This window comes from Mustela lutreola, chromosome 2 (genome assembly GCF_030435805.1).
Source record: "Mustela lutreola isolate mMusLut2 chromosome 2, mMusLut2.pri, whole genome shotgun sequence".
Lineage (NCBI taxonomy): Eukaryota > Metazoa > Chordata > Mammalia > Carnivora > Mustelidae > Mustela > Mustela lutreola.
Window position 1 is genome coordinate 7,602,249 of NC_081291.1, and position 14,407 is coordinate 7,616,655.

A 14,407-nucleotide genomic window follows, 5' to 3' on the forward strand; every position below is an offset into this window, starting at 1 on the left:
GGAGCCCACGTATCCTACCCCAAGGGGTTCAAGGCCTTTTTTTCTGCACTACCTCTCATCTGGCATGAACTGAAGGGAACTAAAGGGAATGGAAATGTCTATGCAAATCAGGCCCACGCCTGGGGTCTCTGGGGGCTGCTGCAATGGGAGACTCCTGGTTTTCATGCTTGGCGGTCACCCACAAACAGAGCCGCAAACGAACACGCAGATGTTTTGTCGGTGTTGAGGGAGCGGCTCTCCCCAGTAGGTCAAGGTCCTTGGTCAAGCCTGCACCCACGCCCCATACCTCCTCTCCAAGGGCTGCCCCCCATACTCTATCCTTGACCTCTGGCCTTTGTGAAAACCATTGCACCATGATGGGGGACTAGAAAAGACCAGATGTTGGGGGGTCCTCCAGCTTCTGATGTCTGCTCTCTATATTGCTATCATGCCCACGGTCAGCAGGGATCTTCTCTGAGGGACAAGACTGACATTGGCCACACACCACTGGGGACAGAGGTCACTTGCAATTGAGCCTTTGATCCACAGGAGAGGGCCAGACAAGTCAACCTTTGACCTCCATCCTGGCTTGGGCCAAAATGGCCAAACTTTGAGCTTTTCAGTATGCAGGTCTCGAGGTCATTATCTCCCTTTCATTAAGGCTCACTCACAATCAATATGCTGGTAGAGGAGTCCTAGGCAAACTTCTTTCTCTATATCCCATTGTTCAGTTACTAGGTACTGAGAGCCTACTGGATGCTGGCACTTTTCTTAGCAAGGAGACCCAGCAAGAAACAAAGACCCCATTCTCCAGGAGCTGGTGTTCTTGTGGAAGAGGCAGTCAAGAATCAAGATAAACAAGAATGACATCATCTGTTAGAATCTGTGTACTGATGTATGAAGAATGTGGGGTAGGAAAGGAACAGTGACTTTAGACCCAGTGTCACCTGAGGTAATTATTTGAGTAAAGACCTGAAGGAGGTGAGGGAGTGAGTCATGCAGGTATTTAAGAATGAGAGGTTCAGGCAGAGAGAAGCACCAGTGCAAAGGCCCTGAGGTTGACATGGGATTGACCAGTTCTGGTGAGAAGACTGGTGTGGTCTCAACCACAGAGTAATAAAGGGGGAAGGTGGGAGGAGATGAGGACCGGTCCTGCAAGGCCTTGTGGGCTGCAGCGAGGACTTTGGCTTTTGCTCAGAGTAAAACAGAGGCACGAGGTTTCTGAGCAGAGAGGGATGTGATCTAACTCGTGTGTACAGTCTCCTGAGGAGGCAAAAACACTGTGGGGAGTAGACGTGGAAGGAAAAGAGAATTCTGATCGTTCACTCAGCTCAGGAGAGGAGGGTTTGCGTGAGTCCCACTTACACAGCTAAGCAGGCCAGACTTCGAAAGAGCTAACAAGTTGTCTAGGGGTACTCAGCCACTTAGTGGCACCCTCTAGATGTGAACGTGTGTCTCTGTGACTACAGCGTCATTGGGTAAATAATCTTTTCTTTTTCTCTTTCTTTCTTTCCTTCTTTCTTTTTTTTGTATCTTATGTTCCTGTGACATCGGGAGCAAGTGGGGTGGTAGAGATCTTGAGACCCAGGAGACAAAGGGAGGACTTTCTCTGTTTCTGGTAATACCCCTGCAACAGGATTTTGAGCAAAGGAATTCACCCAAGAAACCTGTATTGAGCCCCTATTGCATTACAGCTACTATCCTGGGTGTTGGAGCTACAGCAGGGAAGGACACTGAGCAAAACTTCTGTCCCGGAGGAGTTTACGTTCTAATGCGGGAGACAGACAAAAAGCATTAAAAATCAGGAAATTAAATAGGATGTTAAAAGAGAAATACTGATGGGTGGGAGACAGGATAAGGGGGTCTGAGGGGCCAAGAGTGGGGATTGCAATTTTGAATGGGGTGGTCAGGACAGGCTTCTTGGAGGAGGTGACATTTGAGCAAATAACTGAAGGAGGTGAGAGATAAAGCCATGTGGAACTCTGGGAGAAGTATGTTCCAGGCAAAAGAAACACCAGTGCAAAGGCCCTGCGGTGGGTTCAACTTAAATGATTGAGTTGCCATCAGGAAGGTCCAATCACCCCTGGCTCCTGCCGCTCTCTCCCCACCTCTGGTCTTTGCAACTTTGTTCTTTCAAAACACCTTTTCTCCTCTGGACAAACTCCTGATGGACACTCAAACCTTAGCTCTCAAGTTACAGCTTCAGAGAAGTCACCTCTAAGACCCCTGCCCCCAGGGTTTAAGAGTTATTCCCTAGGGTTTCTGCATACACTATAGGCTTCCCTTTCCCATTCTTTTTTTTTCCCCCAAGATTTTATTTATCTATTTGTCAGAGAGAGAGTGCATGCTAGCAAGGACAAGCAGGGGAGCAGCAGGCAGGGGGAGAAACTGGGGACCAGCAGGTAGAGAGAGAAGCAGACTTCCAGCTGAGCAAATAGTCCAAAGCAGGACTCCATCCCAGGGCACTGGAAAGGCAGATGCTTAAGAATGAGCTACCCAGGCATCCCCTTTCCCCTATTCTGATTTTTCGACCTTCTGCACTGCACTGTAAGTATCTCAATGTTGTCTGCTGGATTTACCTATGCAATACCAGTAGGTGCCTAATAAATCATTAAGCAAGTGATTTTCTATCATTTGCTACATAGTATCCAAACTTCCTCCCACAGGACAGACTAGTAAATCTGCTTATAAAATCCTAAACTGGTTCTGGGAGGAGACACACAGCTGGTTGTGGTGGTGGCTTTTGGGAGGGGAACAGGGAGGGGCAGGATCATAGATCGCAGGAGACACTTCACTCTAGTTTATACTCCTGTAGTTGTTGAAATTGTCTTTATCCGGTGTGTGAATTACCTACACAAACATAAAATGAATAAATAAAATTCTACAACATAAAGGATTGAAAGAGCTTTCTAAATTACGGAGTGGGCGGAGTTTTAAATATGCATTCATAATTATTCTAGCAGGAATAGAACACAATGAAATACATTGTAAATTTTTATTAATACTACACAAAAATATCCATGTTATATATCAGACGCAAACAAAACAAAACACCCACCCACGTCTTTAGTAGGTATTCGAGTCTGCTAGGTCCACCCCATCCCTGCCTTGGCTCTTGACTTGTTTGGATGACAAAATTCACCTTCAGTAGTAGTAGTAGGCTCTTGACTTGTTTGGATGACAAAATTCACCTTCAGTAGTAGTAGTAGTAGTAGTAGTAATACCATTAAGTGTTCGCTTTGTGGTAGGCATGACTTTATTGAATGAAGTCTCACGACCTCTCCATTTTCCACATGAGGAAACTGAGGGCTCCCAGACCTCGTTCTAGGTCACTGAGCTCCTGGTCCCGGCCAGCCGGGTGACTAGGCTCCGCGAGACAGCTAAGGCTGCTATGGGTTCATGACGCCCCCGGGAGGCCGCCCGGGGAACGTGGCAAAGAACCTAAAAATGAGTATTTGAATTTCGGTTTTAAGGGTGCACAACTAGGGAGGCCATCCAGGGGGCTCCCCACCTTGCTCTGTTTGCCGAGAGAGGTCTGAGAGGGGACAGGACCCCGTCTAGGAGGTGAAGACACAGAGCTAATCTGTGTTTTGAGGGGAAAGATACTCCTCTACCTTGGGGGATCTGAGAGGCACGGTCCCACAGCCTCAGTACTTAGGGTTTTCAGCGGCAGACGAGGTCCTACACGTAAACAAACACACAAAACCACTTTATCGAAAACCGAAAAACCACCGAGGAGGGTCCGGGAAGCTAGAAGGAGCGGGAGCAGAGCGCTGAGCGCTTGACCGACACTAAAAGCATAACAGGTATTGGTCATATTCTCCTAGTGCCCGCCCCAGGACCGCCCAGCCATAGGCGGGCCACTTTTCCAGACTTAACGCTCATTGGCTAAACGAAGAGCGAACCTTTTCCGCCATTGGCTGGATTCCTGCACAGGCCCTTTGGGGGCGGGACCCCCCAAAAAAGCGTGGGGCCTACGGAAGGGGCGCGGCTTCTCGATGTAAGGTCACGTGTTTCCAGGTGTTGCAGTGGGGTCCTTTAGGCCAGGCATGAAAATTGGAGCCTGGGGATTAGTTTTGGGGCGAAGATGGAGGCACGCTGGGCCAGGCTCCGCCGATGACGCTCTTGCATACTCAGCTTTCCAGCGCCGATCCGAGCCGGGCGCGCGGTGTCGCAGGCGTGATGTCATCGCTAGGCGCCGCGCGCGGCCAGAAGGAGCCTTGACCTCGCATTGGGGGCTGCGCGACAATGTTGCAGCTACTACGGGCTGGGGCGCGCGCCAGGGCTCGGCCCGCGGGCTGCCGGGTGAGGCCGGGGACTGGAGACGGGCCGGAGGACAAAGGCTGGAGGTTCCGGGGGTCGTTTCTCACCTCGTCCCCCGTTTACAGGGTTTGAACGCGCTGGCGGAAGAGGCAGCACCCCAGGCGGCGAAGCCAGAGTCGGTGGCTAGCGCGGGTGAGGTTGCCAGGGTCGCTCTAGGAGGGGCGGCAACCGGGAGTCCCAACGCTCGGCCCTGACCCGTGACCTCTCCATCGCTTCAGGTCCCCAGGCGCCCGTGCTGCGCAGGTGCGAGCTCCCGGTACCCGCGTCCCGGCGGCCGGTGCAGGCCTGGGTGGAGTCCCTGCGGGGCTACGAGCAGGAGCGCGTGGGTCTGGCAGAGCTGCACCCCGAAGTTTTCTCCACAGCGCCCAGGTGGGTGGCAGTGAAATGGTGAACTGAGTTCCAGAGGGAGGAGGAGCGGGGCTTGAGCCTCAGCGTCTTCACGTGCCAAAAGTGGACGATGGTTTTTCCTGTCAAAGAGTTATGTGAGGTTGAGGTCTAAGAGTTAACGTCCTGGAAGTTAAGGTCGCAGAATTCTGGAGCCTGAGTGACTGAGTTCGAACCCTGCCTTCCCTCTTGTGTTTCAGTGTCCCCATTCTCAGACCTCAAGAGGTTTCTGTGATGATGAAATGAGTTAATTCTGGCACCTGATAAGTCCTGTAGATGTGTTGACTATGGTCGCTGTTACTGAATTTTGCAAAAATAAGCACTAACAATGGTTATGCCCTGGCATAGCCTCTTTGCATTTTGGTTAAGTAGGTCCTTAGAGCAACCCTAGGATAGGGTTCGGTTACTGTTGCTTTGTGGACAGAGAAACTGAGCGCACAGACAGGGTAAAAAATTTGCCCAAGCTCACACAGCTTGGAAGCTTTAGAACTGGGATCTCAGCCTTATGTGGGCCAACGCCTTGGCCTGGTTTATCACTTGCCAACGTGTATGTTGCCCCTCAGTTGCTTCGTATTGGGCGCATAGTAAGTGCTGTTAGTTTATTACTGTTACTGATATTGGCATGGTTTGCCCCTTGCTTTTAAAGTCCCAATCTAGTAGAGATTGACAAAAGAAATTTATTTATTATTATTATTTTTTTATTTATTTATTCGACAGAGAGAAATCACAAGTAGGCAGAGAGGCAGGCAGAGAGAGAGAGAGGAGGAAGCAGGCTCCCTGCTGGGCAGAGAGCCCGATGCGGGACTCGATCCCAGGACCCCGAGATCATGACCCGAGCCGAAGGTAGCGGCTTAACCACTGAGCCACCCAGGCGCCCATTGACAAAAGAAATTTAAAACAACTTATTTCGTGTATTCTGTAAATACTTACAAAGCATCTGCTATGTGCCACTTTTCCATTCTGGGTGTTGGGAATTCAGGGAGTGAGCACCAAGGTTGCCGATGCTGCTTACAGTGCAGAATGGGTTTCCGTGAACCTCTTTTCAAAAGGGCCAGATAGTAAACATTTTAGGCTTTGCAGGCTCTCCTGTTGCCATGAGAACGACTCCTCTCTGCTGATGTAGTACAAAGTGGCAATAGGCAGCTTGTAAGCAAAAGCACATATTTACAGAAACAGGCAGCAGGACAGATTTGGCCTACTAGCCATAGTAGCTTGCCAAGCCCTGGCAAGCTTCCCCAGTGGTCATGTCCAATGTAGCCCCATAATATGAGTCATGTGTGTAATTTACATTTTGCTGGTAGCCACATTAAAAAAAAAAGGAAGAAACAATCCATTTAATTTAACCTGGTATATCTAAAACAGTGTATTTCAGCATGAGGCCCTGGCCATATTTCAGGGGGTGGGTAGCCACGGTGGCCAGTGTGCAGGGCTAGAGAGGCCTTCTTTAGGAAGGTCGCAAGGAGTAACTTGTAACAATAGGAAAAGAGTAAGGTACTGTGAGAAGGAGGAAGAGGTGGGTCTCTTCTTAGCAAGGAGGCTCCTCTTGGAGATGTCTGGGCTGAGACTTACTGGCTAAGGAGGAACCAGCCAGAGGAAGAATGTTTTCAGGCAGAGGGAGCAGTGAGCACAAAGGCATGGAGGCTGGACCGCATTTCACAGAATGGAAAATGAGTGGGCCTGGAGGTGGTGTGAGATGGGGCGGGTGGGGGGGGCAGATTGCACAGGGTCCTGGAGTTGGATGGTAGGAGCCCCTGTTTTTGTCTGGAGAGGTGGGGGAGGGCTTTAACTGGAGGTGGGCCTTTCACGGGCTCTTCTTTCTCCGTAGGTTGGATATCTTGCACCAGGTTGCCATCTGGCAGAGGAACTTTAAGAGAATTGTGAGTGGCCGAGTGGGGTGAGGTTGGCAGAAGGAGGCAGAGGAAGCTCCTCGGTTTGTCTTCTCTGGACTGCTAGGCTCTTCTGAACCATTCACTGATAGGTGACTTGCCAGGTGTTTTCTGAACACCCACCGTGCATTAGGCATTGTGCTAGCAGACAAGACAGACAAGATCCCTGCCCTGATGAAGCTCATACTCTTGTCAGAGAGGTGAACGTGAATCAAGTAGGCAAGCTTGTAAATATATGACAAGGGAGGTTATCCCGGAGAAAAGGAGACATTTAACCTCAGGTGTGTAGTAGGTGCTAACTAGGTAAAGCGGGCAGTGGCGCTAGGGTAAAGGTACTGGGAACAGTATGTGCAAAGGTCCTTCGGCAGAGACAACAGGGAACCTGGTGTGGCCACAGAGGTCAGCAGGAGCAGTGGTGAGTAGTTTGGATTAGTTTTTTTTTTGCCAAGTACATTGAAGAAGCCATTATCAATCAGGGTCTCTCTGCTTTCTATTTGCTTATCTTAGAAGTCCAGTGAGTCCTCTCCCTACTCACGCCCTCCCTGGCTCCCCATAGTCCTAGGAATGAAGTCTTTAGCTTAGCATGGAAGTCTCTCATCATCTCCCCACCCCATACCTCTCCCTGATTTTTCTCCAGAGCCCCTGCCTTTCTGAGGCTGACATTCTGGAGCGGATGAGAGAACTGTCGATTTCTGTATCATCTCCCCAAGTGCTGTGTGCTTGTCCCGATGGAGCCCTAATCTGTCCCTCCTGTTGTGGGGCTCCCCAGTGGCGAGCCCCCACTGCCTAGCTTACTGCTGTCTTCCCAGGCCCGGGCGCTTTCAGCCGTGACAGCGTCTGCCCCGGAAACCTGACTGTCCACCTCCTCCCTTTGCACCCGCAGAGCTATGCCAAGACCAAGACTAGGGCCGAGGTGCGGGGCGGAGGCCGGAAGCCTTGGCCGCAGAAAGGCAGCGGGCGTTCTAGGCAAGGCAGCATCCGCTCCCCGATCTGGCGAGGAGGTGAGCGGGGCAGGGAGGGAGGGACCCTGGGGGTGTCTTCACACCCGTCTGGTGCGGTAGCTTGTCGGCCCCATTCCTTTCATCTAGGCAGGGGCAGTAGGACTCTGGCCCTCAGACCTCACTGCCCGTGTGCGGGTCAGAGATCAGAGAGTCATCCACTTTCCCAGCCCCCACCAGCTCTGGCCTTCCCTCTCTCACCACACTATGGCCACAGCCTCCTTTGGCCCTGACTACTGTCTTGCCTCTCCTGGGCCACCCTTCACACAACACCCAGAGTACTTTTCCTAAGCCTCCCGGTGGCTCTTGCAGCCTTTTTGGTAAGTCTGAGCTCCTTTCCTTGGCACTCCAGGCAGTGGTGCCTGCAGACCACCCCCACCACCCACCGCCCACCACCCTTGTTCCTCCACATCCCCCCTGACCAGACAGCTGATGTCAGTGTCATCTCCCGTTTGCCTGGCCAACTCTTCTCATGTGTTTGGGCTGTGCCTCTTCCAGAAAGCTCTTCCTGACCTCCTTTGGGTCCCCCACCCCGAGCAACTCCTGGTGCCACCCAAAAAGAGCCCTGATTTCCTCTATAGTTGAACCTCTGTCTGAAGGTGAATGACATGAGGCCGGGGATCCTGCCCATCTTCCCTGATGCACACCCCCCCCCGACCCCCAGGGCCCAGCAGAGGGAGGATGCACGGGTAGATGGGCCTCACTTAAGGTTTGACACTGAGGAAATCGAGGCCCAGTGTGATAAAGTCACCTGTCCCAGGCAGCACTGGATCCAGTGTCTCCTCTCCATCTGTCCCCGAGGCCCTGTCCCCTTTGCTGATTCAGTTTGCCTCCTGGCAGTCTCCCTACGCCAGCCACTGTGAGAAATTTCTGTACTCTACACCCAGCTGGGGTCCTCACCTGTCTACACACCTCTTTCCTGCAGGAGGCATTGCCCACGGCCCCCGGGGCCCCACGAGCTACTACTACATGCTGCCCATGAAGGTGCGGGTGCAGGGCCTCAAGGTGGCTCTCACCGTCAAGCTGGCCCAGGTACGGGCCTGATCCCACCAGGAGCTGCTGGCCTGGTGGTGGGAGGAGGCTGGGGGGGCTGGAGAGCTCAGGCAGCTTCTGGGGGGCTGTCGGGGGCTCAGCGCATCCATTCTTCCTACTAGGATGACCTGCACGTCGTAGACTCCTTGGAGCTGCCGACCTCCGACCCCCAGTACCTGACCGAGCTGGCCCGATACCGTCGCTGGGGGGACTCCGTGCTTCTTGTGGACTTGTGAGGGCATGGGGCAGGGCAGGGGTGGGGGCTCTGGGTGCCATCCTCTGCGGGGTTCACCTCCTGACCTCTGTTTCAGGGCCTATGAGGACATGCCCCAGAATGTCGTGGCAGCCACCTCCAGCCTCAAGACCTTCAACCTGATCCCAGCTGTCGGTGAGCAGAGGGTCCCCATTCTCCCCGCCTCCAGTTCCCCAGCAGTGCATGGGCCAGTTCAGATTCTGTACCTGCCACCTCCTCAGCCCAGCCCTTACCTTCCCCAGACAGAGCATCGGGAAAATGCCATCCTTGAAAAAGGCTCTGTCCAGGCTCGGGTCATAGTGCTGGGCGTGGAGTGCGTGGACCGGCCGCTGGCTGCCCTCATCTGGCTCCTCCCTCCGAGAGCCTGGGAGATGGGATCCAGTCTGGCTTGGGCATGTCACACCCATCACCACACTGACTAGTCCCTGGAGCTCTTTCTCCGTCTCCTGATTGCATAACTGACTTCTTCCCGGACAGTTGCCCCTAGGGGTCTCACTTTGGCTCCTTGAACGCCTTGCTTCCTGTGGCTCAGACCTCAGACCATGCTCTCACCCTCCACTCATCTCTTAGCTCACTTTGTCGGGTCTGACTTTAAGCATATCGGGCATTCCACTCCTTAACCCCAGTGCCCGCATCTCCCTCCTGGCCCCGGCTCCTGCTCTCCTCCGCAGCCTGGTCTCCCCACCACAGCCACCAGAGGGCGCCCGTGAGCCCCCGGGCCCCGCCCCTCCCTCCTCTGCCCACAGGCCTCTGCTGTTCCCCACTGCCTTCTGGGTCGAGGCCCACAGGATCCTCCACAGCCTGCGCCTTCTCTCCCTGCGCTCCTCGCCTCCCCTACTTGTCCCGCTCGCTCGCTCACTGCAGCCACAGGCCTCCCGCTGTACATTCATGCCTCTGCTCCCGCTGGAGAGGGTGGAAGGGATCACAGCCCCAGCGCAGAGCAGAGCCAGGCATGCAGGAGGCTCTCAATCAGAAGCTGAGCTCAGGACCGCCTCTTGCCCAGGGTCTTGCCATCAGTGAACAGCTGAGCCAGGGACTGAGCCTAGATCTGTGAGCCCGTGTCGGACCACAAGGGGCAATACTGGGAGGGCTTGCTTCCTCGAGGAGGACATGGGCGCCCAGAGGTGGTAGGCAGCCCAGCCTGGACCACATCTCTGCCCCCCACCCCCAGGCCTGAACGTGTACAGCATGCTCAAGCACCAGACCCTGGTCCTGACCCTGCAGACCATCGCCTTCCTGGAGAAGAAGCTGCTCTGGCACGACTCACGCTACACGCCTCTCTACCCCTTCCGCCTGCCCTACCGTGACTTCCCCTGAGCCCTGGCCCAGCCCTCTGCCCTTGGGGGCCCCTCAGCTGCCCTCTTCCTGGACCCTTCCGTGCTGGGTGCTTGCCCTGAGCCAGGCCGAACCCCCAGCAGGCCTGGGAGCCTCGTGCCCACCCTGTGAGAGCAGGGCTGCACCGCCCGAAGCCCCTCATCCCCGTGCAGCCGTGCGCAGAGAGGCCGAGCGGGCGTCACCACCAGAGAGGGGCTACTCGGCACATGAGCCCCACTGGCCTCTGGCCCCAATTTTCTCTTTCATTTTTAACATTGAGTCTGGTTTTTGTTTTTGTTTTTTAATCAGAAACAGAACAGCTGATTGCCATTTTGTAAATACTTCCAGTTGGCAAGTCTGGCTCTTTCCTCAGTGCTAGGTGCTGCTAGGTACCTCTCTTCAAAGGGCAACCTCAGGGTTGTTTCTAGTGGTGACCCATAGTCCACTTCCCCAGGATGAGTCAGCCTCCAGGAGCATGCAGGGGACTGGTGGCACGCTGTCCCTGGGAACCCGCTCCTGCTGCCTCCCCGCTGCCCAGGGCTGCCCCCGAGAATTCACATCCCCGATGGGGCTCGTGCTGCCTTTCGTCACGGTCCTGCAGGCCAAGCAGGGGGGTTGATTCTACAAAAAGGAAGCGTAAACCTGAAGCTTTTATCATAATGATTTTCCTCAAGCAGAGTCTGAATCCCTATGCTCAGTAAATGAGCAAATAAACACACTTTTTAAACACTGAACTGGCATTCTTTTTTTTTTTTTTAAAGATTTTATTTATTTATTTATTTGACAGAGATCACAAGTAGGCAGAGAGGCAGGCAGAGAGAGGGGGGGGGGAAGCAGGCTCCCTGCTGAGCAGAGAGCCCCATGCGGGGCTCGATCCCAGGACCCTGAGATCATGACCTGAGCTGAAGGCAGCGGCTTAACCCACTGAGCCACCCAGGAGCCCCTGAACTGGCATTCTAATTGTGGAGTCTGCTGATATCTGCTCCCTAAGCTAATTTTCTTGTAATAGTTCTAACAGAGACTACCATGTGGTCATTTTCTTAAAGACAGCCAGAACGGACATCTGTGTGTGTCGGTCTTGCCAAGGAGGGGGGCAGCCACCACCCATGGGCTAGGTAGCCCCTTGCCAAAAAAATCTCTGGAATGCGTCTCTGGGGAGTGCCTTCAGAGCTCGAAGCACGTTCTTTGAAAATCCTCATGGATAAAAGCTTTGATCCTTAAAGCACCAGACTTGACAAAGTAAAAAAGCCATTTGGAGCCTGTGTAAGCATGGGTGCAGAGGGCGGGTGGGAAATGTCCCTTGGGCTGAAACCAAACTGTTCCCTAACTCTCCCTGTGCCTCTCACCGGCCACGTGGGGACGTGAGGCTTGGAGTAAGACCCCGCTGTGCTGACAGCACCCAGCCGAGCCTAGATCAGCGTAGCGAGAAGGCTGCTTAGTTGTCCACCTCACAGCGCTCAGGAAACAGCAAGGCCAACTCACCCCCCCACCCCACCTCCCGCCACGGACTTTCCAGAGATGTGTTGGAACCCATTCAACCATACCGGAAACCTGTAGCCAGACTAAGGATGAAAAAAGGCATTAGAGAAAAATTATCTGAGTGGCGCCTGGGTGGCTCAGTCGGTTAAGCATCCGACTCTTGGTGTTGGCTCAGGGCGAATCTCAGAGCCATGGGATTGAGTCCTGTGTCAGCTCCGCGCGGGGAGTCAGAAATTCTCTATCCCTCCCCCCACTCAGGAGCATGTGCGGGCTTTCTCTCTCTCTCTCTCTCTCAAATAAATTGGACTTGGTGGGCGGGAGCAGATGCCTGGGACGCCAATTGTTGGCATTTGCCTTTGGCTCAGGTCATGATCCCAGGGTCCTAGGATCGATCCTCCCAACAGGCTCCCTGTTCTGTGGGAAGCCTGCTTCTCCCTCTCCCTCTCCCTGCTTGTGTTCCCTCTCGCTGTGTTTCTCTCTGGCGAATAAATAACCTCAAAAAAAGAAAAAAAAAAAAAAAAAGATGATCTGATACTAGAATGTGTTTTCAAATAATTGGGAGGCAGCGTGTGTGTTGGTCTCCTAGGGCTTGCCTGAACCAAGTACCACAGCCTGGGGGGCTGAAGTAACAGAAACATACTGTTTCGTGGTCCAAGAAGCTGGAAATCGAAGATCACGCTGTCGGCCAGGGGGTTCCTTCTGAAGCTGCGAGTCAGACTCTCTGTCCCATCCCTCATCCCTGGCTTCTGGTGGTTTGCTGGCGATCCTTGCTGTTTCTGGGCTCATGGTCACCCCAAGGTCTGTCCTTGTCTTTGAATGGCAATGTCCCTGTGGATGTGCCTGTGTCCAGATTCTCCCTTTTTATAAGGACCCCGGTCATGTTGGGTTAGTGCCCCGCTTCCCCTGCCGCCACCCAGCCTCAACAACCAACCTCATCTTACTCATTTGCAGGTTCTGGGGGTTAGCACTTTTATTTATTTATTTATTTTTTGCAGGGTAGGGTGGGGGTGTTGGGGGGGGGGTAGAATTGATCCCATGAAGGGGCGTAAGGGGAGAAATGGAACCAGATCAGCTGTGAAGACCATGGAAACTGGCGCGCGCGGCTTCACCGCGTATCCTCTGCTGTTGTCTGTGTTGGAAATTCTCTATAATGAGCCTTTTTAAGAAGCAATGAGTGAAGACATTTCGTCGGGGGAGCTGTTGCTACCCTTAAGTCCTCCCACCCTCTGGGGACATGGACTGACCCAGACAGAGCCCAGAGAGGGAGGGCACTGTGCAGTTACCCATTCCAAGACAGGACATCCAGGACTCCGGCTGAATCTGGCTTAAGAAAGTGAAAGCAGAAGCCAGAGCTGGGATCCCACTCAGAGGGCGAAGGGCGAGAGGCAGGCAGCTCTGAAGGTGGAGCCAGGGGTCTGCTTACTGCTTATTTACCCAAACCAAAGATGCTCCCACCCTAACCCAGGGATGTCTAGAAAAGAAAGCCTCAGAGCCCCTCAATACACATACCCATCAAATCCCCTAAGGGTGCCACATTTATGTGCTGCTGGGCCGTCCAGAGCTCTCAGCCCAGGAGGAACTGCCCTGTCCCCTGTCTCCTTCCTGCACCTGGGCAAGGAGGCCCCCCTCAGCCTAGTGAGAGGGGGTGAGGCAGACAGAAAGAAGGTCACCAGCAGGGAGACCAGGCCCTTCTTCCTCACTGAGGCCTCCAGCCTAGCGAGGCCTGCCCCGGGGCTCCCCTTAAAGGTCAAGTCAAGTTCAGAGACTTGAATATGTGATACTGAGTTGGGCCTGAGTCCTGGGCAGACTTCTCAGCCAGGAGTGGGGCGAGACTCCAGCACAGAGTCAAGGGGTGCAGGCAGAAGCAAAGTTCTGTTTTGACTGACTCGTAAACAACGTGAACTTCTGCTTTACGCCCTAGGGTGGCTAGGATGAGCTGTGATACTGGCATGAACCAGATCTGTGGGAACGCAGAGGAAGCCTGTGTTTCCACCGAGGAAGTTTTAGGGGGAGTTTCTCCACACTGGTTCCTCGTGAAACAGACAAATTGTGACGACTACTAACTGCCTTTGCTCTTTGCTGGCCAATCATTGTATCCAAACTAGGTTAGTGACACCTCACATCAGCCTTCAAGGTCTGTGTTACCCTCTCATTCTTCAGCCGAGGCCAGCAAGAAACCCCTCGCAGTGGGGGGAAGTGGTTTGCTCAAGGTCACAGTTCACAGCAGAGGGTCTCAGCATCCTTGACACCTGCTGTCTGGCATGCCGGCCTCCGCCCACTCCCCAGCCCTCTGCTGGGCTTGTCTGCTGGGCAGGTCAGAAAGACAGTGGGATGAGAGCTGGGGGAGGAGGGGGACTAGGACAACATACCACCCGCTAGGATGGCAATTATGGTAGTAATCATCCAACAGAAAATTGGTACTGAAGAGGATGTGGAGAAATTGGAAGTCTTGCATCCTTGTATGTTGCTGGTGGGAATGTAAATGGTACAGCTGCTGTGGGAAACAGTCTCAGGGTGCCTGGGTGGCTCAGTTGGTTAAGCGTCTGCCTTCGGCTCAGGTCATGATCCCAGGGTCCTGGGATCGAGTCCCAAATTGGGCTCCTTGCTTGGTGGAGAGCCTCCTTCTCCCTCTCCCTATACCTGCTGCTCCCCCTGTTTGAGTGCTCTCTCTCTCTCTGTCAAATACATAAATAAAATCTTAAAAAGAAAAGGAAAGGAAAAGAAAACAGTCTAGCAGTTTCTCCAAAACTCCACTTGGA

General features: G+C 53.5%; 1 protein-coding gene across 1 annotated transcript; it reads left to right on the forward strand.

Annotated features, from left to right (window-relative positions):
* Nucleotides 1-3,989: 3,989 nt before the first annotated feature.
* On the forward strand, nt 3,990-10,903 carry MRPL4 (mitochondrial ribosomal protein L4). Its single transcript, XM_059159929.1, has 9 exons — nt 3,990-4,284; nt 4,368-4,434; nt 4,521-4,671; nt 6,512-6,563; nt 7,456-7,573; nt 8,496-8,602; nt 8,725-8,834; nt 8,914-8,990; nt 10,027-10,903. The coding sequence occupies exons 1-9, from the start codon at nt 4,228-4,230 to the stop codon at nt 10,170-10,172; spliced, it is 885 nt and encodes a 294-aa protein (XP_059015912.1). The 5' UTR covers nt 3,990-4,227; the 3' UTR covers nt 10,173-10,903.
* Nucleotides 10,904-14,407: the final 3,504 nt, after the last annotated feature.

Coding starts and splice junctions, on each gene's coding strand:
- MRPL4 (XM_059159929.1), top strand. CDS start 4,228: ATGTTGCAGCTACTACGGGCTGGGGCGCGCGCCAGGGCTCGGCCCGCG. Junction 4,435..4,520: donor AGAGTCGGTGGCTAGCGCGG/GTGAGGTTGCCA, acceptor CCATCGCTTCAG/GTCCCCAGGCGCCCGTGCTG. Junction 8,835..8,913: donor TCCGTGCTTCTTGTGGACTT/GTGAGGGCATGG, acceptor CCTCTGTTTCAG/GGCCTATGAGGACATGCCCC.